Source organism: Galleria mellonella, unplaced genomic scaffold (assembly GCF_026898425.1).
Source record: "Galleria mellonella isolate WM207_F2 unplaced genomic scaffold, CSIRO_AGI_GalMel_v1 utg165, whole genome shotgun sequence".
In the NCBI taxonomy this organism is placed as follows: domain Eukaryota; kingdom Metazoa; phylum Arthropoda; class Insecta; order Lepidoptera; family Pyralidae; genus Galleria; species Galleria mellonella.
This window is the reverse complement of record NW_026442009.1, coordinates 393,342-418,998: the sequence shown is the minus strand read 5'-3', so window position 1 is coordinate 418,998 and position 25,657 is coordinate 393,342. Positions and strand designations below refer to the sequence as shown.

Genomic DNA, 25,657 nt, shown 5'->3' with positions numbered 1-25,657 from the left:
ATTTTCGTTCCGTTACAACTTGCTGCAGTATATGCAGCGATGTAGATCAAACTATGCAATTTATTGAAATCTAAATCTTCTTTTAAATAGTCAGGTAAGATGTTTGTATTAATGAATGCTACAATCTTTGCAAGATTTTTGGATGTTTTCTGTTTGGGTATATATGGTCTACTTGTTGGATCAGTATATTCAAATTTTTCAACAGCTGTTACAAATTGCTCCGTGATTCTCTTCTGTATATCTGGTTGTAGATTATTATTATCGATGGTAGATATTTGTTCAGTATGTATGTATGTAAGATGCTGTGTGTTTGTTAACATTGTCTGTTCCTTTTCTATTCTGGGTATTTGTATGGTTTCGTAAGTGAGGTTTATATTTGGTTGGTTTTCAGGTGGAGTACTAATCTGGATTGTATGTGTGTAGGCTTCTACTTCCATTTTTATTTCTTGAATCCTATTTTGTGTTACCATATTGTTGTTCATTATTGCTCTTCTTTGATCTGATAATCTTTTTTCTGTTATATGTGACAGGTGTGGAAATCGCTTTATAAATTCACAGTGTAACTTTTTCTGATGTGCTGTCATATCAGTTTCATTATTTGTTACCTCAAAGTAAATACGTAAAATAGATTCATTTATTTCATTTGACCATCTCATTCGACTTCCGGTTGACTGTGTTAATGTTAGGGTGGGCTCACTATTTGATGGAAAATCTTCAAGTATTGACGACACATTGGTCTTGATTTCATCAATTACAGATTGAGGTAATAATTTATTGTTTATGATTGCTCTGCGTTGATCACCTATTCTTTGTTTAGATGCATTCATTTCAGGGTATTTTTCAATGAATTTTCGGTGTAGTGTGTCTAGATAGTTTCGCGTATCTGTTTCCATTTTAGTTATAATAAGGTAGTTGCGCAATATAAATTCGTTCATATCTGGGCTCCATTTACGTCTTGCGCTAGTAATGCCAGAGATGGGTGCTAGATTATCGGCGCATGCCTCCTGCACAACATCAACTGACTCTGGCGATAAAGTGGATGATCGTGATGTGGATTGTATTTCAGATGGGTATGAAGATGAGTTAGGTGATGAAAAAAGGCTATTGATTGATGAAAGTGAATCAGATGATGGTGAATTTGGGTGAGAAATGTTTTCGGCTGTAGTATATTTATCGACGAGAGTCCGCCTGTTCAACTCTCCGTCGCCAATGGTTCGTATACTGTGGCATCCAGCATTGGCCCCAGATGCGCCCCGGCGACCCCCGGGTAGCGGCCGTAAATTATATTTCCTTTTATTATTTTCCATCATATATTAATTTGAGGGTTAAGGGTTGGGATCGTTAGTTTGAGGAGGGTAGTCTAGATGTTAAAGACTGTTAATCTGTGATTTTTACTAAAATTAGTGCTTAAGATGGTATAAGCTTATGTCCTGCACCATACTCCCCGTAAGCCCCCCCACCGCGCCAAGGTGATCCCTTGGGGGGGTTATTATTATTATTTTTTAAATTTCACTAAAATTCTCATCTCCCCTCTTAAGGAGAGGAGATGGCAACTAACCCCCGGCAGAAGCACAGTCGGCCGGGGTTCAGGGCCCCAGGGAGAGAAACCGGCGTACAATGCGGGCAGAATCTAAGAGCACCGCTTTCTGCATCTTTCCCGGGAGTGAGCCGCCTCGGAATCCCAACCGTCTGAGATGTTGTTCCAGACTGGTTGGGATAAGACCGTTCACCGACATAACGATTGGGATGATTTCGGTAGATGTCACCCCCCACATTTCGGTCACCTCGTGAGCCAGGTCGAGATATTTTCTCTTCTTCTCGGTTTCGGCTTTCACGAGGTTCTCGTCATGCGGTATGGTGACATCCACCAAAAACACCCTCGAGAGTGCCCGATCCATCACCACGATATCAGGTTTGTTCGCAAGAACGGTCCTGTCCGTGATGATGGATCGGTCCCAGTAGAGCCTTACGCTGTCGCTTTCGAGGACCGGCTGGGGCTCGTACTTATAGTACGGCAACCTCTCATTCGCGAGGCCGTACTTCAGAGCTAGCTCTTGATGGAGTATTTTGGCTACCTGGTTGTGTCTGTGCAAGTACTCAGTGTTGGCAAGAGCTGAACAACCCGAAAGCACATGTCTGAGTGACTCTCCGGGATGGCGACATGCCCGACAGATGTCCTCAGTGCCATCCTTCAGAATGTGCTTTCGGTAATTGTTCGTCTTAACCACCTGATCCTGTATTGCACAGACAAAACCCTCGGTCTCTCCGAAGAGATCACCGAACTGTAGCCAGTGCACGGAGGTCTTCGTGTTTACGTACGGCCCGTGAAGGGCTTTGAAGAACCTTCCGTGCAACTCCTTCTCTTTCCATACGGCCTCCCGCTGAGAGGTACCCAAAACTTCGGGTTTTCGCCAGTCCTCTTTAGCCAGAGAAAGAGGGGTGAATCCTTTGTCACATTCTATGACCTCTCTATGCAAACCCTCGTCTATTTTCTCCAGAAAATATGTCCTGAGGCTGTCAACCTCGCGGTTGTGCATGGTCTTAACACTTAACAAGCCTCGACCACCAGCCTTCCGCGGGATATACAGCCTCATGACTGACGATTTCGGGTGATGCATTCTATGGAGGGTCATAGTTGTGCGGACTTTCCGATCCAGGGCTTCGAGATCGGTTTGAGACCATCTGAGCACGCCAAAAGTGTAAAGGAGTACGGGTATGACCCAGCCGTTATAAGCTCGGATTTTATTGGCGCCCGACAAAGAACTTTTCAGTACTCTTGTAAGGCGCGCAAAAAATTCCTCGCGGACTGACTGTTTCATATCCGTCTCCTTCACACCGATGTTTTGTGACATGCCCAGATACCGGTATGTTTCAGCCTCGGAGAGGGTTTTAATATTAGAGGGATCTGTGGCGATCCCTTCAGTTTGAGTGACCCGTCCCCTCTGCACATGGAGGACCGCGCACTTGTCTATTCCGAGCGCCATCCTAATAGAGCTGCTATAATCGTTTACGATATTTAGCAGCTCCGTCAGGCGTTCGACGCTCGGAGCTAGCAGTTTCAAGTCATCCATGTACAGAAGGTGAGACACTCGTGTACCTCCTCTCCGATACTGAAATCCAGTCCCCGAATTCTCCAGTAAAGTACTGAGTGGATTCAGGGACAGGCAAAACCAAAGTGGACTCAAACAATCGCCCTGGAATATTCCCCTCTTTATCTCTATCCGGTCAGCGGTATCCGTCAATCGCTCGCCCTGGATAGTCAGGATCGTCGTCCACTGCCCCATGCATGCCTCCAAGAACACTCGAACTGTACCGTCGATCTTGTACAGCTCGAGTATCCTCCGGAGCCATGAATGGGGCACGGAATCGAACGCCTTTTTATAATCTATCCAGGCGGCGGAGAAATTCCGACGGTTCCGCTTGACCACGTGGCCAGCGACAGCATCAATGAGGAGCAGCTCCTTCGATCCGCGGCTACCGCCCCTGCATCCGTTCTGAGCGCTAGATAGGATCTTATTCTCGTACACATGACGAGAAATCTTAGCGCTCAGAACGGATGTTAACGTCTTATATATTGTCGTAAGACAAGTGATGGGGCGATATTTAGATGGATCCGCGGTATCGTCCGTCTTAGGAGCTAAATGAGTGATCCCGGTTGTAAGGAAGTTCGGGAGCGTCCTGTTTTCGAGGACACTCTGGAATTGCACGGCTAAGGTCGCATGGCTGGCCGAGAACGCCTTTAACCAGTAGTGCTGCAATCCGTCGATCCCCGGACTTTTCCAGTTCGGAGCCCGACGGATCGCGGCAACCACGTCTTCCTCCGTAATGACAATGGCGTTCATCGGCGTTATTCGAGCACATGCTTCCTCAACATCGTGCATCCATGCGCCCTCCTCATGTTCCACAGGTTCAGACCACAGCTGTCTCCAGAAGGCGACGAAATTGGCTGTTTCGGGTCTTTGTCCTGTGGGCTGTAGTTTTGGGCGCTCCAAGTTCCTATAAAACTTCCGTTGATCACTCATAAAGAGGCGATTCTGTTGATACCTCTCAACCCTCTCAGAGTACCGTCGGAGTCGCTTCCCCCATGCAGCGATCTTCTGCTTCAGTTCATCTATGCGCTCCGTAAGTTTGTGCCCGAAGTCCGGCTGGAACAGACGTACACCTGTCCCTGCAAAGGCCTCTTTTACGGAGCGCATAATTCTCGGACGTGTGTTGCCCTCCCTGAAGCAGAGCAGTCTACCAATGAGGACTCTGGCCTGGCCGATCCGTCGTTCAATCCTTCTTTTCCAGGCTGGTTTCATATTATCCCTTTGGATATTACGTCCAGCCCGGGGCATTTTGCGCCGGTATATCGGCATACTGCCAACGCAGCGCCAAACAGGATTGAACTCGTCTCTCCCAGGTCACCGCTGCCCTCAAGGTACTGAGGCAGCAGTCCATTTGTGGCCTCAATGGCATCCCGCGTCGCCACATTTGGATATATACGGGGAAACTTCGGTCTCTCTTCGAGGGGAGTTCTTCGGATCTCTAGAATCGCCTCCTCTAGTATGCTCCTCATATGCTCTATATCCTGGGAAGTTGTTCCGTCCGCATCCGCTTCTGAAAGCGTTTCGGCAACCACCTCTACGCTAGGTAGCACGTCTGAGATGGGTTGCTCTACGGTCGCGGAGTTTGCTTCTGGAACAACTTCACTTCGCAATCGTTCGAGTTCGGTCGCGCTAAACATACCAGAGCGCTGTATGTACCGAACTCTGTCGGCTAGGTTCTGTTCCGAGACGTTATTATTATTATTATTATTATTTTTAATTTAAATTTACGATATCTCGGCTTAAAACCGGTTTTACAGGTGTACACGGGCCTAAGCCAAGTGCATAACTGTGTGCTATGTTTTTTGTATAAATGTAATTTGTCTGGTAATCTGTTTGTAATATTATGTTAACCTGTAGATGTACCAGGAACGTCTAGTCCAATTTGCAGAAACTTCCTGACAATTCGGCATGTATTTAGGATTACGGCTTTCTGTAATTGATGGTAAATATTGGGTGGTAACTTTAGAGTATTTATCGCGTGATGCAGTTGTTTTGGTATTACACCTGTCGTGGACAGTACTATTGGAACTATTGTCACTTTTTGTAAGTTCCAAAGTCGGGTGATTTCGTATTGAAGTTCGGTGTATTTAGATATTTTCTCTGCTATTGTATTTTGTATGTTGTGTGTATTAGGTACAGCTATATCTATCAAATAAGCAGTTTTGTTTGTTTTGTTTATTAATGTAATATCTGGTCTATTGTAGTGGATTGTTCTATCTGTGAGGATGGCTCGATCAAAATAAAGTTTAGCTGTGGAATTTTCTAGTACACTCTCAGGCTTATATTTATAATATGGTTGAATGGAGGTAATGAAATTGTTTTGGTAGGCGAGTTTTTGGTGTATTATATTGGCTACCTGGTCATGTCTATGTTTAAAATCAGTTTGCACTATTGCTTTACATGCTCCTGTGATGTGTTGAATCGTTTCCGGGCAGCTATTGCATTTACGACATATATCAGATGTAAGGGTTTTTGTTATATATTTCTGGTAGTTTTTAGTCTCTATTACTTGATCTTGAATTGCCATGATGAAACCTTCAGTCTCTGGGAAGAGTTCTCCTCGACTTAGCCATGCGTTCGACGCCTCTTTGTCGACATTAGTTTGGCATAAGTCTTGTCGATGCCTTCCATGTAAAGACTTTCCAGTCCACTCGGCAATTTTGGTCTTTTCTTCAATAATTTTTTCGTTATTTTGTGTCGTTTTATTTTTCAGGTTAAGAGGTGTTAATTTGTGATCACTATTTATTATTGCTTTATGGATTGGAGAGGATTCGGCTTTATTGAAGAAATATTGCCTTAGAGTTGTAATTTGTTTATTATGTAGATTCACTATGTCTATAAGGCCCCTACCGCCTTCTTTTCTGGGCAGCGTCAGTCTTTGTAGACAAGATCTGGGGTGATGTTTATGTGTCTTAGTCATTGTGGTGTGTATTATTCGTTGTAGAGCTTTTAGGTCTGATTTTGTCCAAGTAATAATGCCAAAAGAGTATGTAAGTATAGGGATAGCAAAACTATTAATAGCTTTTATTATATTTCGGGCGTTTAGTTGCGTTTTAAGAATAGTGTTGAGTCTGTGACGAAACTGTTGTTTTAATTGTTGCTTAATTTCCTTATATTGAATTTGGCGTGCCTGATTGTACCCTAAATATTTGTATGTTTCCTGTTCTTCTAGTGGTTCGATTTGTTCTCCTGTAGTCATTGTATAGTGGTGTTGAAAATACTGCCCACATTTAATTGAATTTATTCTACATTTGTCTATACCGAATTCCATTTTAATATCTTTTGTAAACTGTTCAGTGAGGGTAGCTAGTTGAATGAGATCATTTTCACTACTGGCATAAAGCTTTATGTCATCCATGTAAAGTAAATGATTTATGGTTTCGTTAGGTTCTGGATGTCCATTAATACTTTTATCTTGAATATGAAATCCTAATTGTGTTGAATTTAATATATTTGAAAGGGGATTTAGGGCAAGGCAGAACCACAGAGGGCTTAGTGCATCACCTTGAAAGATACCTCGTTGAATTTTAATGGGTTGCGTCTCTATTGTTGTAGATGATGTGGGTATTTTTAATTGAGTGGTCCAATTTTTCATTGCCGTCTTTAAAAGGGTAATTATTTTTGGATGTATTTTGTATATTTCTAGTACTTTTCTTAACCATGAATGAGGGACAGAATCATAAGCTTTTTTATAGTCAATGTACATAGAAAATAAATTAGATTTTGACTTTAAGGCTTGTTTTAAGACCACAGAATCTATAATTAATTGTTCTTTGCATCCTTGACTAAATTTTCTACATCCTTTCTGTTGTTCGGCTAGACATTTATTTTCGGCAATGTGTTCATATATTAGTTCAGATATGCAGGATGTCATAATTTTATATAACGTTTGTAAACACGTAATTGGTCTGTATTTTGCGGGATTAGCAGGATCTTTAAAGTCTTTAAGAATCATAAAAGATATTCCACGGGTGATGTAATCTGGGATTGTGTTCGGGTTTTCAATGAATTGATTAATATGTTTAAGCAGATGTTCATGGGTTTTAGTAAATTTTTTATACCAATAACTGTGGATACAATCTGAACCTGCTGATTTCCAGTTATGTAGGTTACTTAGTACTTTTTTAAATGTGGTCATTGGAATGTACTCAAATGTCATTTCTTGTATAGATGAGTTGTTATTTGCAGTTTCAGACTGTATCCAGTCAGCTTGCATGTTGTGTTCAACAGGATTTTCCCAAATTCCTGCCCAAAAGTCACGGAGGTTCTTCATATCTGGTAGATTGCCTTTATTATCACTATTTCTGTTTTCTTGTATATTTGTCGTTGCTTGTATAATATTTCTATAGAAATACTTTTCATTATTGTAAAATTGTTTATTTTGTGTCTTTCTTAATGTGCACGCCTTGTACCTTCGTAAGCGACCTGATACGACTGCGAGTTTCTGTTTAAGCGTATCAAGTGTGTGTGTGAGATGCATGTTAGATTCCTCGTGTGCAGAATGTGTTTTATATTGTTCTACTATGTTTTTTATTTGTTTTTCTAGTTTTCTATTTGTATTACCATTTATGAATTGGATTAATCTACCTATTTTAGTACGCAAGTCTTCTAAGCGTTTTTCTAGTCGCCGTTGCCAACTCGGCTTATGAGTTTTCATTTGCCGGGATCTTTCCACTGGTTCCAGTATTAATTTGGTTCCATTTACTTTAGCTGCTGTCCAAGCTGCACAATATATTGTAGTTTGTAAAGTGATGAAATCTGTCTCTGCATTATTATTTTCAGACAGTGTTACTTCGTTTAGATAATGTACTATTTTAGCCAGTTTTTTAGATGGTTTTTGTTTAGGAATGTGATTTCTGCTTGTAGGCTCTATATCTTTGAAATATTGAAATGCCTTTCGAAAAGTTTCGTCTATTATTGGATCTCTTTCTATTTGCTGTGAAGCCAGTGGATCTTGTTCTAGAAGGTTGAATTCTATATTATTTAGATTTTCATTGTCAGTATTAGCAGTGTTGGGCTCATTTACGGTGTTGGCTTTATTTGTACCATTATTTAAATTATTAAGATTAGTTGACAATTCTTGTGCTATTTGTTGTTTTATTTCATTTAATCTATTGTCAGAAATATACTTATTATGTATAATTGCTCGTCTTTGGTCAGCAACTCTCTGTTCACTTAATTGAGCACATGTGGGAAAATCTCTAATAAAAGCTTCATGTAATGATTTCCGGTAAGCTGTTTTGTTTGTTTCCAATTGTGTTATCCTGTAATAGGATCGTATTAAGCTCTCATTTTGTTCATTTGTCCATTTCATACGAATTTGAGTTTGTGGGTTGTGTGATTCAGAAGTATCTTTTTGTATATTTCTTACAGATTCGCGGTTTTGATGAATATGATGAGGGTGAGATAATTCTTTTCTTACATCGTCATAAATTTGGTTTATTGTTTCTTGAGGTAACAATTTATTGCGTACTATTGCTCTACGTTGGTCTCCTACTCTTTGACGGCTGACATTCATATTTGGAAACATTTCTATGAATTTTAAGTGTAAAGGTTCAAGATAATTCTTGGTGTCGGTGTGTAATGTTGTTAGTTGTAGATAAGTGCGCAGTATAAAAATATTCATTTCAGGTGTCCATCGCCTGCGCGTTCGGTTAAGACCAGAGGTGGGTGCAAGCTCATAGTCTGTAATGACATCTCGCACAACACCATCTAGCGTACTAGAAGAAGAAACAGTAGATGTTCTCCGTGTCATGTATGAGGGGCGAGTTGAAGGGATAGATGAAAAAAGTGAGATGGTATCATCGCCTATAGATTCAGCTGTAGCTTCAACGTCGTGAGCCCGCTTGCTCAACTCCCGACGACCGGCTGTAGCATCTTGTGTGACGAGAGCCCGCCTGTTCAGCGTCTCATCACCGGTGGTTCGTAGACTGGAGCACCCAGCACCGGCTCCAGGTGCGCCCCGGCGACCCCCGGGCAGCGACCGTAAATTATATCTTCTTTCACTTTGCTCCATAAGGGTTTTTGTGTTTGGGATGATTAGTAGGAAGGGTATAGTCCTGTTGTTATTGACTCTGTCAATAAGTACTTCCCTATTGGGGTATGTGGTCGAGATGTCCTGACCAAGCACTTGTACCTGCTTCCCTTAAGCCCCCCCACCACGTCAAGGTTCAATCCCTTGGGGGGGTTATTATTATTATTATTATATATATTAGTTACTAAGAACGACGGTTTAATCTCCAAGGATAGCAACTTAGGAGAGATACCATAAGTGGTTGGTATCCATCATTCAGTGACGATTACTGTTTTATATCAGGTAGTTACGAGCTGTATAAAAAATACATATTTCTACCGTAGTTACATAACTATTCTAATATATATTAGTATAGTAGTTAGTAAGATACCTATAATTATACTAAAATTCTCATCTCCCCTCTTAAGGAGAGGAGATGGCAACTAACCCCCGGCAGAAGCACAGTCGGCCGGGGTTCAGGGCTCCAGGGAGAGAAACCGGCGTACAATGCGGGCAGAATCTAAGAGCACCGCTTTCTGCATCTTTCCCGGGAGTGAGCCGCCTCGGAATCCCAACCGTCTGAGATGTTGTTCCAGACTGGTTGGGATAAGACCGTTCACCGACATAACGATTGGGATGATTTCGGTAGATGTCACCCCCCACATTTCGGTCACCTCGTGAGCCAGGTCGAGATATTTTCTCTTCTTCTCGGTTTCGGCTTTCACGAGGTTCTCGTCATGCGGTATGGTGACATCCACCAAAAACACCCTCGAGAGTGCCCGATCCATCACCACGATATCAGGTTTGTTCGCAAGAACGGTCCTGTCCGTGATGATGGATCGGTCCCAGTAGAGCCTTACGCTGTCGCTTTCGAGGACCGGCTGGGGCTCGTACTTATAGTACGGCAACCTCTCATTCGCGAGGCCGTACTTCAGAGCTAGCTCTTGATGGAGTATTTTGGCTACCTGGTTGTGTCTGTGCAAGTACTCAGTGTTGGCAAGAGCTGAACAACCCGAAAGCACATGTCTGAGTGACTCTCCGGGATGGCGACATGCCCGACAGATGTCCTCAGTGCCATCCTTCAGAATGTGCTTTCGGTAATTGTTCGTCTTAACCACCTGATCCTGTATTGCACAGACAAAACCCTCGGTCTCTCCGAAGAGATCACCGAACTGTAGCCAGTGCACGGAGGTCTTCGTGTTTACGTACGGCCCGTGAAGGGCTTTGAAGAACCTTCCGTGCAACTCCTTCTCTTTCCATACGGCCTCCCGCTGAGAGGTACCCAAAACTTCGGGTTTTCGCCAGTCCTCTTTAGCCAGAGAAAGATGGGTGAATCCTTTGTCACATTCTATGACCTCTCTATGCAAACCCTCGTCTATTTTCTCCAGAAAATATGTCCTGAGGCTGTCAACCTCGCGGTTGTGCATGGTCTTAACACTTAACAAGCCTCGACCACCAGCCTTCCGCGGGATATACAGCCTCATGACTGACGATTTCGGGTGATGCATTCTATGGAGGGTCATAGTTGTGCGGACTTTCCGATCCAGGGCTTCGAGATCGGTTTGAGACCATCTGAGCACGCCAAAAGTGTAAAGGAGTACGGGTATGACCCAGCCGTTATAAGCTCGGATTTTATTGGCGCCCGACAAAGAACTTTTCAGTACTCTTGTAAGGCGCGCAAAAATTCCTCGCGGACTGACTGTTTCATATCCGTCTCCTTCACACCGATGTTTTGTGACATGCCCAGATACCGGTATGTTTCAGCCTCGGAGAGGGTTTTAATATTAGAGGGATCTGTGGCGATCTCCTAATAGAGCTGCTATAATCGTTTACGATATTTAGCAGCTCCGTCAGGCGTTCGACGCTCGGAGCTAGCAGTTTCAAGTCATCCATGTACAGAAGGTGAGACACTCGTGTACCTCCTCTCCGATACTGAAATCCAGTCCCCGAATTCTCCAGTAAAGTACTGAGTGGATTCAGGGACAGGCAAAACCAAAGTGGACTCAAACAATCGCCCTGGAATATTCCCCTCTTTATCTCTATCCGGTCAGCGGTATCCGTCAATCGCTCGCCCTGGATAGTCAGGATCGTCGTCCACTGCCCCATGCATGCCTCCAAGAACACTCGAACTGTACCGTCGATCTTGTACAGCTCGAGTATCCTCCGGAGCCATGAATGGGGCACGGAATCGAACGCCTTTTTATAATCTATCCAGGCGGCGGAGAAATTCCGACGGTTCCGCTTGACCACGTGGCCAGCGACAGCATCAATGAGGAGCAGCTCCTTCGATCCGCGGCTACCGCCCCTGCATCCGTTCTGAGCGCTAGATAGGATCTTATTCTCGTACACATGACGAGAGATCTTAGCGCTCAGAACGGATGTTAACGTCTTATATATTGTCGTAAGACAAGTGATGGGGCGATATTTAGATGGATCCGCGGTATCGTCCGTCTTAGGAGCTAAATGAGTGATCCCGGTTGTAAGGAAGTTCGGGAGCGTCCTGTTTTCGAGGGCACTCTGGAATTGCACGGCTAAGGTCGCATGGCTGGCCGAGAACGCCTTTAACCAGTAGTGCTGCAATCCGTCGATCCCCGGACTTTTCCAGTTCGGAGCCCGACGGATCGCGGCAACCACGTCTTCCTCCGTAATGGCAATGGCGTTCATCGGCGTTATTCGAGCACATGCTTCCTCAACATCGTGCATCCATGCGCCCTCCTCATGTTCCACAGGTTCAGACCACAGCTGTCTCCAGAAGGCGACGAAATTGGCTGTTTCGGGTCTTTGTCCTGTGGGCTGTAGTTTTGGGCGCTCCAAGTTTCTATAAAACTTCCGTTGATCACTCATAAAGAGGCGATTCTGTTGATACCTCTCAACCCTCTCAGAGTACCGTCGGAGTCGCTTCCCCCATGCAGCGATCTTCTGCTTCAGTTCATCTATGCGCTCCGTAAGTTTGTGCCCGAAGTCCGGCTGGAACAGACGTACACCTGTCCCAGCAAAGGCCTCTTTTACGGAGCGCATAATTCTCGGGCGTGTGTTGCCCTCCCTGAAGCAGAGCAGTCTACCAATGAGGACTCTGGCCTGGACGATCCGTCGTTCAATCCTTCTTTTCCAGGCTGGTTTCATATTATCCCTTTGGATATTACGTCCAGCCCGGGGCATTTTTGCGCCGGTATATCGGCATACTGCCAACGCAGCGCCAAACAGGATTGAACTCGTCTCTCCCAGGTCACCGCTGCCCTCAAGGTACTGAGGCAGCAGTCCATTTGTGGCCTCAATGGCATCCCGCGTCGCCACATTTAGATATATCCGGGGAAGCTTCGGTCTCTCTTCGAGGGGAGTTCTTCGGATCTCTAGAATCGCCTCGTCTAGTATGCTCCTCATATGCTCTATATCCTGGGAAGTTGTTCCGTCCGCATCCGCTTCTGAAAGCGTTTCGGCAACCACCTCTACGCTAGGTAGCACGTCTGAGATGGGTTGCTCTACGGTCGCGGAGTTTGCTTCTGGAACAACTTCACTTCGCAATCGTTCGAGTTCGGTCGCGCTAAACATACCAGAGCGCTGTATGTACCGAACTCTGTCGGCTAGGTTCTGTTCCGAGACGGTTAGATCCGGTAAAAGACGCAGAAACTCGCGGTGCATTACTGCCCGGTATCCTGTTCTGCCTGTTTCTGTCCCTGTAGCCCTGAAGAACGCACGCATGAGGTCCTCATTCATGGCTCTTGTCCACCTCATACGACGTGTACAATTATACTTATTATTATTACCTCATTACCTTATAATTTCATTGCCGTTTTGTACCCTTCAAACCAAAGCACAGGCATGCAAACACGACTGCTTCACCGCAGAAATATGAATAAGACTAAAATACCCAAGCAGACGACTTTTATACAGTCTCCCTCTGGTAATATTAATCTTAATAATTATTTGCTTATACAGAATCGGTGTTAAATCCAATTCCGAAAATGTAACAAGAGCGAAGCATTTGGATGCAGTCACTGAGGTCTAACATACTATTCAAACAGAAACTTGAGTGCAGAGTGGGTCTTACCTATTATTACTAACGTAGCCAGCGTATTCACTATGCATTTGGGTCTATAAAGTCAAAATATCCAGTCCAAAATAATATTATCCATATCATCTTAGAATAAAAATAATATCGCATATTTACAGGTGTGGTTTACCTCTTTCTATCAGATAGCCCGTCAGCTTGTTTGTTGAATAAAATAAAAAATAAAACTGACTCTAGAATAAATATAATTTTCAGAATAATATCCTCCGACATATCCGTCCATTAAAGTCAAAAATTTTGAAGGAATTCAAACTAAGCGGATGTTTTAATACAGGTTTACTTTCTCAGTGTTACGCGCTTGTAATAAATATTTTAGTATAGGATTATCTTTTAGTTGAATTTTATAATAGTAGGTACATTTTATTAGATAGAAAACCAAAGAAACACTTGACAGATCAGACAGAATGTATTACATGTGTTTTTTCGTATATTACCACAGATTACGGCATATTAATCTGTCGTAATATACGAAAAACTTAAGATGTGTATTTACTTATTGTTCTTGCAATCTATTATTATTACAACTTCCGATTTCACTTAAGTACCATAACAAAGAGCATACTCTTATTCCATGTAATATTTGTTAACATGTGATAGAAATTATATCGAACAATTTTCAAAGTTTGATTAAAGTTTAGTCTAAAATACCAAACTTTAATAAATACTGATTGATCCCAGGATTATATTTCAATCCTACCATTATTATACGTACATATGAACGCGTGAAAATTGCTAAAGATGTTTAGGTATTTATTAAACACTTGCTAAAACAGAACGGATTTGAATTAAATTAAATTACCTACTGATGATATAAATAATAATAATATTTATATTTATATTAATTCACATGAGCAAAACTGCCGGAAACTGGTATTAAATTACTCCTACAAAACACCAATATAGAAAAATTACATACTTAATTTGACATCAATAGTCAATAATTCCAGGTTCAGTTTGGGACTCGCAATCGAAAGTATGGGTGGGTATCCGTTTCGCACTAATCGAGCAATTTCTCCCATGTTATTAAGGGAAAATGGGAATGTTCGCAGGCCGTTGCGTTCCCAGAACGAGTTTCTTATAGACGGTATTGAATTTTTAAACAAATTTTTCGACCCGCTGCCGTCTGAACCAGCATCCACTTTATGTTATATAGGATTAGAACGTTATTACACCATTATACCTTTTCATGAATAATTTCTATTCTCATAGTTCATAACAGATGAGCACCTAACATTAATAATATAGCATCTACATTCGATGAATAGAAGCAAGTGAATGCCTAATTATAGTTAGTAACCATACAGGATTTTGTAAAAAGGAATAGGTACTATAGAAATATCACGATATCTACTTATGTATAATTTATATCTATCATGACTAGATACATATGATTGTAGTACGTACGAAGTCACAAAAGTTTAACATAAACAAGGTAGCATAGTTATAATTGTTCTCGTAAATATATAAATGGATATGTAAAGTATAAAAATACTTTGAACGTGAAGCTTACAATGAAACATAGAAAAGTTAAGGACAATTTAAATATATACCTATTACAAAACACAAACGATATTTCCCTGGGGCAACGTTAATGTTCCGGTGCTGGCGTGGGCCATTCGACCGAATCTCTGGAAATTAAGGCAGGAAAAAAGTCAATAAATCCAAGAAAGAAGCTGGAGCAGATAACGAATGTCTCTGGGAGCGACGCGACACCGCGCAAAGAAAATCGCGCCCCTGTTAATGTGACACTAAGTCCTTCTACGAGGCGAAAGGGTAAACAAAACACCCGGGGAACACGGTAATATTTATTTTCTAAAAACTTAACTTCAACTCCAGATTTTAGAGATAGGTAAATGCCTAATTTAAGTACGAGCGCACAAAGTTTTTATTAGATTACTGACGAAACTTTCGGGATGGTTAGGTGCCCACGAAACTTTTTGATCAGTTAGGTAATCTTTAGTAAGTATCTCACATTAATCTATCTTATTGATGAGTGCCAAAGAAGGTAATGTATATAGACAGTGATTAAATCTACAATTTGTGAAGCTTAAATAGTCGTGCCGTTACCCGATAATTCAACCTTTGAACTAATAAAGTATACTGGTCAGAATAACTTTCTCACTGGTAAGAAAGTGATCGCTGTTCTCAAGGAAATTTCGTGAAATATTTTCTTAGTTCTTACCAACACTATGTCACAGTACCTATAAAATTTCATGCTTCTAGTCCGTCAGTCAGCGTTAGAGACACAGACGTTGACAGTGAATTAATATTCTATTACACTTATATATACCTACTTACCCTCAACATCCCGTATCATTTTTAGTGGAATAAAATATGATTAGGAATTTTGAAATTTTTCTTGTATTTAGCTACAGTCCTTATTTTCATCCATATCACATATATATATATATATATATATATATATATATATATATATATATATATATATATAGGTATATATAAGTGTAATAGAATATTAATTCACTGTCAACGTCTGTGTCTCTAACGCTGACTGACGGACTAGAAGCATGAAATTTTATAGGTATAATATAGTACAAATTAATATAATATAGTACAAAGATAGTAATATAGTACAAATTCTACAGGATGGTGCAATAAAGTATGTAAGTCGAGGTGCACGGAAAAAGAACAAACATATATTAGGTTGGAACTACCACGTAAAACGTTTACATCAAACAGCCAAAATTCATTTTGACTGTTGGGTGCTAGGTGGTAGACCGGTGACGGGCGATATTTATAAAAATATGGTTGATACTCGTAAGGCTTTTAAAAACAAGTTGAGGTGGTGCCAGAATAATGAGGATCAAATTAAAATGAATATATTAGCCTTGCACCAAGCGAATAAAAACTTTGGCAAATTTTGGAGAAGCACGAGACGGCTTGATTATGGATCAAGTATACCGGCTAGTATACAGGGTGAATACAATCACAAATCGATTGCTGACTTATTTTCGCGCCATTTCCTTGTGAAACCTCGTTCATGTCGTGCTGCGGTGTGCCCGCGTACGGTTAACGAAAATGTAGACAATGAATTTTTTTATTTTAGTTCAGACGATGTTGCTCGAGTAGTTCGGGCAATGAAACGTGGTAAATCTCCAGGATTTGACGGGCTGAGTGTGGAGCACATTGCACATGCGGGTGAAATTATTTTTCATGTATTGTCTGACTTATATAATATTTGTATTAACTCGGCCTATTTGCCTAAGAATCTAATGAAAACTGTAGTGATACCTATTCAGAAACATAAAACTAGTGACCCTTCGAATATTAACAATTATAGACCCATATCATTAGGTACAATTATTGGTAAGATACTCGAAAGATTAATTCAACCAGAACTGCAGCGTAGTATGAAAATAGATGATGCGCAGTTTGGCTTCAGGCCTGGACTCTCTACAGATTCAGCTATATTTTGTTTTAAATCGGCCGTTCACTATTATGTCGAAAGAAGTACGTCAGTTTACGCGTGTTTTTTAGACTTAAGTCGAGCTTTCGACCTGGTAAATTATGATTTATTGTGGGAGAAACTAAATTTATCGGCTGTACCAAACAGAATTATTAATCTGTTGAGGGTTTGGTACTGTGGACAGACGAATTTTGTAAAATGGGGCAGCACCACCTCTAGTGAGTATAGACTAGAGTGCGGAGTTCGTCAAGGAGGGCTGACCTCACCGGACCTCTTTAATTTATATGTAAATGACCTGATAGGGGAACTAAGAAGCGCCAAAGTAGGCTGTCATATTGGAACTACTTGTTTAAATAGTATAAGCTACGCTGACGATATGGTTCTTCTTAGTCCCTCTATCAGTGGACTAAGAAAATTGTTAGCAATTTGTGAACGTTATGCATCGAGTCATGGACTGAAATACAATGTAAAAAAAAACACAAATGATGGTATTTCGGTCTGGGAGAGGACCGGAGAGGATCCCGCCAGTTTTTATAGACGGCGCTGCAGTGGAAAGAGTGGGTCGGTTCAGATACTTGGGACATATCGTGACGGAGGATTTTCGCGATGACGGAGATGTGGAACGAGAACGAAGGGCCCTGGCCGTCCGTTGCAACATGCTCGCGCGAAGGTTCGCCCGTTGCAGTCCAGATGTGAAGTTGACATTGTTTCGAGCATTTTGTCAATGTTTCTATACATGTCAGCTTTGGACAAATTGCACCAAAAGTGCGCGGAACAGCATTAGAGTGCAGTATAATAATGCATACCGCATTTTGATGAGGCTTCCGAAATACTGTAGTGCATCGGGCATGTTTGCGGAGTCCAGGGTGAATGATTACTTCGCTATAATAAGAGATCGTGTAGCAAATTTCTGGGCTCACATTCGGAATTCAAAGAATGAAATCCTCAGCACATTGTCCCAGTGTCTGAACAGTCCCATTCAAAAGTATTGGTTGTCCGTGCACCAAGACAGGAACATTAAATAATGTTCTCTTGCTTCTTGCTATATTATTTACTTTTACTTTTTATAAATTATAAATTTTCTACATATTTTAATTTTTATGTTTTTCTTTTTGTATATTTTGATTGTTATATTTTTATATTTTTTTATATGTTATCCGTGCACGTTGTAATACAATTGTACCTCTATGGGCTAAGTACCTGATAATAAAGAATTATTATTATTATTATTATTATATATATATATATATATATATATATATATATATATATATATATATATATATATATATATATATATATATATATATATATAATAGGAAATTTTCAACTTACGGAATGGCTTCTTTTTAAAGATAAATACCTGCCTCTACCCTTAACATTCTGTTTTGTGTTTTCCTGTTGTTGTTAGTAGTCCGATCAATCGGTTCAATGGGATAAAAGTTAAAATCTTATTTTGTACAGGATTACAGGAACTTTGAGCTCTCAGAACAGACGTTTCTAAATTTTTGCCCACTTGTCGGTTATTTTCCTTGTAAACCTCTTATAAGAATTATATATATAAGGGTCAGTACCTTTGAGGATTTACACATACAATAGCTATTTCCCGCGATTTTACCCCTTACTTTAATATATAAAATATCTCATATGTTAACTTAAGATACGACCAACCCATGTATCAATTTTATTTAATCCGTTCAGCCATTTAAATGTGATTGTATAACAAACATCGAAAATATTGACATTTTTAATATTAATAAGATTGTTTTAGTTACCTTCATACCTTTCTTCCAAAAATAACTATTATGCATAGTATATTTTTTACATAAATGTTTCATATTAAAAAAATAATCCAAACTAATATAAATTTCCGTATGGTCCCGGCATATAATGCGCCACCCTTTCATTTCCCGTTGGTGTCATAAGAAGCGACTAAGGGAACTTAATAGTTAAGAGATTGGCAGCAGCGTTACCGATCCGCCTGCCAATCGTGGCATTTACTATTTTTTTTTTATAGAACTTAGAATGGCAAACAAGCTGACGGCCCACCTGATGGAAAGTGGTAACCGTCGCCTATAGACATGAGCAATACCATGGACATAACAGGGTATACTGTTTCGCCCATGATACCCCCATGCGTTGCCATTCCTGAGGACTCAGGTGTTATTTCTCTGTACCCTGTAAATTCAAGCCATATCTGACTCTTCAAATCAAAACACAGCCATGCAAACACAACTGCTTCACGATAGAAACACGAATGGGACAGAGGTACCCAAGCTATCGATTTTTGTACAAAGTCTCCCTCTGGTGAAAACCCCCTCAAATAGAAAGAGGCCTATGTTCTGCAGTGGTCAGTGAACGGCTAATATAATGATGATGATGAATATTATAAATTTGAAAATAAATTTGTTTGTTGGTGTTTTCCTCTTGGCGTTTTAACTGATCAATCAGGTTTCAAGAAGTTTGGCATACACGTACTAACGAAACGAATATACAATGACACATGCACGCTAAGTCGTAGTAAACTAGTATTTTCTATTAAATAAACAATGTTTACAGCCTTATGCAACTAAAAACTTAAATATATTTTATCTAAAACCTAACCAATCTAAAACCTAAACCTGTTTGTACATTTTGTAAGTTGTTCCAATTAAATACGAGTAAGTAATAGTTCAAAAGTAAGAGACTAAATAATGTAATGAATTTAGTTTAAGGTTAAGATTTTCAAAATTTTTATTTTGATTCTTATCTATGAAGTCACCCATAAGTAATCACGGCTTATTGGATACATATTCGTATACACAATCTTGCCTTTGGCCACACATCGAAAATTTAGGAAAATATACAGTTAAATTGTTTTGCATTCATTCTATATATATATATATATATACCCTTTTAATAAATTATATAATAATCATTTATCATTCTTTGTTAATTTGATCCGTCGTTAACGGAGCGTCGTTCTGTGATCCATCCATGAGGAAAGGGAAAAACAAATAAAAGCGCATTTACCGAGCGATTAATATTCGACGGACTACGGTCTCGACTCCCTGACCGCATCGTTTGTTTAACCTCTTCTGTCAATTTGATTTCCGACCTCCGGGGTATGTAATTTCCATTACGGAGGCCAGACGCTTTGTTTGTCTACGCGCCGCCCAATAGGCCCAGCCGGCTAAAATCTCTATTTAATGTATAAGAAAACCATGTAGTGCGTATAGGTGAAGATATTGAGTAAAAATATGTGAACATCGATTGTTATAATAACACACTGGTTAACGGTTTTTAAAGGAACTTTATAACAAACATTTTTGTTTAATTCAACTATTTCAAAGAGCATTGTATTATGTAACAAACATTTTTTTAATTCAACTATTTCAATAAACTAATAATTAACTTCATCCATTAATGTAAAAAGTTGTAGTTCTATCTCATGATTGGCTAAACCGATTCTGATAAAACATTCGTCAACTTTAAATTGATCTAATACTTACTGGATTTCGATATTGAAATTTGTTTAAGCAATTAATTACAATGACGAAACAGGAAGATAAATTCTAAAAATAAGTTTAAAAATATCAGATTTGTTTTCCGTTTCTTATTTTTAGCTACCGTGTCTAATTTATAAAAGTAAGAATAAAATTAAACAGCTACCTAATGCCTATTATATTTAAGAATAAATAAATCTATCAAATTATTGTTCTTTTAATAAAAATTGACATTTCGATTGTCCTGACAAATAAATTATCCGGTGCCATTCAAACCGAATAGCCTATTTCTTGAGACCGGAATTCGAATCAAACTCGTCTCATTAGCGAGTAAGGGAGTAACGGAAAACTTGGATTAGTTGACCAACTTCCAGCGGCGAATTGTGTGGTCCATTGCGGTACGCGACATATCCATATGCGACCTTGTACTTTTACCACAGAATATATAATAATATCTAACAATTATATAGTAAAAATTTGTAATAAAAATAGTAGTATCGTGTAAATTATTTAAATACGTTTACATCTCAAAATGAAACGCTTTACCAAACTGCCTACAGAGTATAATAACAATAGTCTAATATCCTCATATGGGAAGAAAAAGAACTTATGCCAAACAGTACGAAGTTAATAATTTTTTAAGGATAAATGTGTTTAAAATTCACTTTATTATTTATTATTTAAGTACAACTTCCTAAATGTCATCATCAATTGTAATTACAAAATTCAAATATAATTTTTAAATTAAACAAGTATAGAAAATACATATTACCTATAGAAAACTGAGAAAAATGAGTCGTGCTGCTGGATCTGCTTATGGATATGGTGGCTTTAGTTGTTAGTTGTTAAGTATTTAATAATAGTTGTAAGCTATATATATTTCTCTGTACTTATTGTTATACATGTATCAATATATGCTGTGTTTGCCTATAAAAAATTGTTACACTTAGTTCTAAGCTCCATAATTGTATATATATTTACATTATGTGGAAACAATTGTTGGTAAACCTAAATAAATAAATAAAAAACGAGAACTCTTTATACTACTTTAATGTATGTATATATGTATGCATTAGGTGGATACTAGTTAACTGAATTGTGAATTTCTTGGCACCTGTATAATATATTATGTACAGCTCGCTGATGTTAAAATCAAGATAAAAATAAAATTAGTCAAACAATTCTTTCCTATTGAAATTATTTATATATCTCAAAAAGTTTCAGTAAATTTTTTCACACAATACAAATTTAATTATTAGATCTAGTGCTATTATCTAGCACTGTACATAATGAACTTTCATCATCTGTGCGAACAAATACGTTATTTAAAATATTCTCTTCTAAGAATTTCTTGCAGTATGGAATCAACTGAAAACATAAAATAATTACTAAATATTATCTGAAAAGAATTAAACTATGTACGGTCGGAAATAAATAAGTATTGAATGCCTGTATTTTTATCTAAATTTCTAAATTAACTAAACTCAAGTAACTTATTTTAATAAGTAATATTAATCCAGCCAACACTGAAAATTGTTTGTTTTATTGTTCTATTAAGGAGAAATGATAATAGAATAAATTAAGGTATTCGAAAGTGTCTTAAAACATTTTTGATCATGAAGCGAAGCTTCACTTAAGTTGCCTGTCAAAAAATATTGTCATGATAGGTCTAGAAGTAAATAGTAGGTTCATCTGAATGTAACTAGTCTGATATTTCCATAATATTACTGCATTATATACATAAGTAAGATTTCCATAAGTACAACTTCTAAAACAACTAAAGGGATGCTTCAATCTAAAGGGTCAGCTAGGGAACAGAGTCATATAAAAAGGACATAAAATTTAAACACGCATATAAAAGGGAACAATAATGTAGGTATATACAAGCACTATAGTGATGGGACAGAGAAGTTTAGAAGGGGAATATAAGAAATAAATACGGGAATTTTATATACAAAAAGCTGATTTATTACAACATATTATTTACATGTCTAGCATTAACCTTAAAAATCTTTAGAACTATCAGTCAGTAGTAGCATTATAATCATACTTATAAATATTACTGTAGTGAATACTCGTGCATTTGGTATGCATATACATATTTATTTGGTACCTATCTATAAAATGATTTTTACTTCTCCATCTAATCTCTTCGACCCTAGAAAATGCTTTAAAATAGAAATAGGTAAGTATCTAGCCTAATGCCTGCACCTTAAAATGTAGATACCTTGCGATGATGATCCTTAACTGCTTTATTTATTCTTTTAATCTCCTGTTTTAAATGAGTATCATCTTCTAAGTATTTATTAACAGTCCAATAGTCGCCAAAGAGAATTACTGGTAAAACATATGGATACCCTATGGAAAAAAAAATTATTTTAAACATAACTAGTATATCCTCTTAAAATTTTCCTGTATAAAAAATCATCCAAAACCGTGCACAAAATAATGATCTTTTGCTAAATCACTTAACGTGGCATTTTAATGCAACTTAGAATGGCTAAAAACTCACAACAATGTAACCGTCACCTATAGATATAAACAACATCATAGATATAATGAATTTAATTTAAATAATCATTTTCACATACATTATAATAAAAAATAGATCATACTGCTTATATGCCATATACTGTAATTGCATTTTAGAATATTTTATCTTTTTTTTATCACTGACCATTTTTTCAAAATCTATTTAATTATTATGCAAAATTGCATAACTTTAATAAACACCCTAAGATTTTTTTACTAATCTTGATACTAAATTAACATCACTGAATTTATACAAAGACAAGCGGCAAATCCACAGGACACAGTACCTTATATACAAATCAGACAAGCAAGTCGCTGCATGCAACTAATAAAATATTAATTGATTGTAAAACATGACCATAAAATCGTACTCATACCTTTTATTGTTCCTAGAGAACCATCGCTTATAACACCCAGGTTGCAATAAACTTTATTCCCGGTCTCACTCGAACGGGATACCCAAATTGCTCGCAAAGTTTTAGCAAATTCTGCAGCTCTATAAATACACCCGTAGGGATTTTTCGATGCACACGTTGTTACCTAATAAGTAAATAGATTATTTTTTAGCAACTTCGGAATGGTGGAAATTCTCAAATCGTCTTCCTACTTTGTGTACAATCAGGATGTTTTCGCCAATTTTGATAATTCCTTTTGCAATCGATATAGTTCAATATTAATGTCAATCATATCTATAAGCGACGGTTACGATTTTCCATCAAGTGGGCCATCAGCTCATTTTTGGCATTCAGCTCGTTGAAAAACTTATAAATAATTGTAATTCTTGAAGTTCTATACCAGTATCAGATAATATATTTGTTTATCCAAATTATAATAAATATTTTAATATCCATGTAGATCTAAATTTAAATACCTTCTCTATAAATTCTTTCTTCATCCACGAAGCATTAAATTGAGTATAATCTAAATTAAAGGAATCTAACTGATCTTTCCCCACAGCTTCCCAATCACATTTTGGTAAGTCACCGACGGCGTCACTAACAATAATAGGCGTATTTACTTCAGCGTGAAGAACCTCATCATTAGCAGCCCAGATGTGAACATCATTGATCAAATTGCATTGCACCTTACACAAAATATGTTAGTAACTTAAAATGTATTTATTTTTTAAAGCGATTTGAAAAAGAAGAAAATTTTCAATTTAGCAATATTTTTTTACATTACGCCTTCGCCAACTTATTTTGATTAAGTACTACTTTTGTAATCAATTAAATCTAAATACATTTATCTAAATATATTTGTTTCATATTAGGTAATTTTCTAACGATTAAGTCCCTGATTTTTGTTCTCAAATCCTTATAAGTATATTTAGTATATATTGGGCATAATGCAGCCTCGAAATAGTTAAATAATTTTATTATAATACCTAATAAGTATATATTTTACTAATATATGTAAAGTTCATTCATTCTAGACAAAGCATCTTAAATATTTAATGGTTGATTTAATAAATTTTCATCTATCCAGAAAAAGTTTTAAATTTATTGCAAAAAATAATCATTTAATCGACCAAATGTTTAAGATCAACAATTTTTACCTCAATATCATGTAAATTATAAATTAAATTAAAAAGAGATAACAAAATAAACTACTAATTAAAGTAGATATATGCCTTACCTTTAAATAATCTCCTAAAACTGATTTAGCGACACCAGTTATTGCCGTTGGACAAAAAAATATATCAGTAGGCACATTTTTTGAAAGCGAAACAAGAATATCCATAGTAGCCAAACCATCAGCAACAATTATTGTCTTTACGTGCTTCTTTGGTGATTTGTTTTTCTTTTTCAATACTGTAGGTGCATCATCAACCATTTCTTCTTCAGTAAAACATTTGCCCAACAGATTATGAGCAACTTTTATAATCAAATATAAACTATCAAACTGTTCGTCGATGTTAATTTTTTCAATGTCAATTTTATTAGGATTTGTGAAATTAGACATAAAGCAAAATACATCAGCATCTAAAAGACTAACCACAATAACAAAAATGTTTTTTCAATTACAAATACGTGTCCACTTATACTCGTATGTTGAACGAGTATCTATCTATTGATCCTTATTATAATTAAAATGAAATCGTTCTTGAAATCTTAATTTAAATAGAACGATACAATAAACAATATTAATATGAAACCTACACAGGAGCAAAACTCTTTTATCAATTACAAAAAAGATTGAATAATCACCTTAGGTTTATAAAAATGTCGCGTAACATAAAGGAATACCGAAAAATGAATACCTTACTACTTTTTGACTTTTACTACTTCAATGTACAGACGCTAGACCTAAATATTGCGAGTTTAACTGAGATCGATAAACTACCTTGGCAAATTTGATGAAACTTCAATCGAATTATTACATGAAAAAGCACACCCAGATAATTCTAGTTTAAACGCTTCAGCAAAAGGTTTTTCATTAGAATAAACTAAAAGAATCAAGTCAATTAGTTGATTGCATCCAAAAACTGAACCAGATAATATTTTAACAATAGTCAATTGCGAGGCGGGCGTAAGAGGATTAACCACCAGGACTTTCAAAGGACATAACGTGCTATTGGTTTGGAAATTCATTTGAAAATAACGTACGTTAGCAAAAAAAACATTACAATTCCGAAAAATCAGATAGATTTATCAGTGTCATTACACTATATATTTTAATAAGCAAAAAGGTTAAATATTTTTTATTTATTTATTCATACTTTATAATGCACATTAATAGTATATAAAAATATGACAGAGGTAAATAAATGCACAAAGGCGAGCTTAACTCTAAAAGAGTTCTCTTCCAGCAGCAGTTTATAAAATATAAAAATAATTTAAAGTAGAAGATGCTCTTAAAGTCTACTTTTAAAAATATTTAGGGAATGACTCTCACGGATAGGCATGGGAAGAGAATTCTAAAATCCAGCTGCATGGATGGTAAAGGATCCGTTATAGAGCGTAGACGAGTGAGAAGGGATTTTAATGATAAGAGACTTCATCGGACGAGACAATACGCCATGGGGGACAAGGAAAACCAATC

The 25,657-nt window shown here is 37.9% G+C and overlaps 3 protein-coding genes across 3 annotated transcripts; 1 reads left to right on the top strand and 2 right to left on the bottom strand.

Annotated features, from left to right (window-relative positions):
- Positions 1–4,935: 4,935 nt before the first annotated feature.
- Positions 4,936–9,105, bottom strand: LOC128200179 (uncharacterized). The gene is made up of 2 exons (XM_052892697.1): positions 7,502–9,105; positions 4,936–7,432 (listed from the first exon to the last, which is right to left on the bottom strand). The coding sequence occupies exons 1-2, from the start codon at positions 9,103–9,105 to the stop codon at positions 4,936–4,938; spliced, it is 4,101 nt and encodes a 1,366-aa protein (XP_052748657.1).
- A 7,978-nt stretch (positions 9,106–17,083) lies between these two features.
- Positions 17,084–17,623, top strand: LOC128200178 (uncharacterized). Its single transcript, XM_052892695.1, has one exon. It carries the CDS (start codon positions 17,084–17,086, stop codon positions 17,621–17,623), a length of 540 nt encoding a protein of 179 aa, XP_052748655.1.
- A 3,686-nt stretch (positions 17,624–21,309) lies between these two features.
- LOC113519034 (uncharacterized) lies at positions 21,310–25,398 on the bottom strand. The gene is made up of 6 exons (XM_026904079.3): positions 24,959–25,398; positions 24,251–24,605; positions 23,487–23,699; positions 22,993–23,155; positions 22,311–22,441; positions 21,310–21,451 (listed from the first exon to the last, which is right to left on the bottom strand). The coding sequence occupies exons 1-6, from the start codon at positions 25,204–25,206 to the stop codon at positions 21,332–21,334; spliced, it is 1,230 nt and encodes a 409-aa protein (XP_026759880.1). The 5' UTR covers positions 25,207–25,398; the 3' UTR covers positions 21,310–21,331.
- Between the last annotated feature and the right edge of the window lie 259 nt (positions 25,399–25,657).

Excerpts from the sequence above, each read along its gene's own strand:
- LOC128200179 (XM_052892697.1), bottom strand. The coding sequence starts at position 9,105 with ATGGAGCAAAGTGAAAGAAGATATAATTTACGGTCGCTGCCCGGGGGT. Across the intron at positions 7,433-7,501 it reads GTATCAGGTCGCTTACGAAG|AAATATTATACAAGCAACGA; the intron begins GTACAAGGCGTG and ends GTATTTCTATAG.
- LOC128200178 (XM_052892695.1), top strand. The coding sequence starts at position 17,084 with ATGGTATTTCGGTCTGGGAGAGGACCGGAGAGGATCCCGCCAGTTTTT.
- LOC113519034 (XM_026904079.3), bottom strand. The coding sequence starts at position 25,206 with ATGAATTTCCAAACCAATAGCACGTTATGTCCTTTGAAAGTCCTGGTG. Across the intron at positions 24,606-24,958 it reads GTTTCATCAAATTTGCCAAG|TCTTTTAGATGCTGATGTAT; the intron begins GTAGTTTATCGA and ends TATTGTGGTTAG. Across the intron at positions 23,700-24,250 it reads TTTTAGGAGATTATTTAAAG|GTGCAATGCAATTTGATCAA; the intron begins GTAAGGCATATA and ends ATTTTGTGTAAG.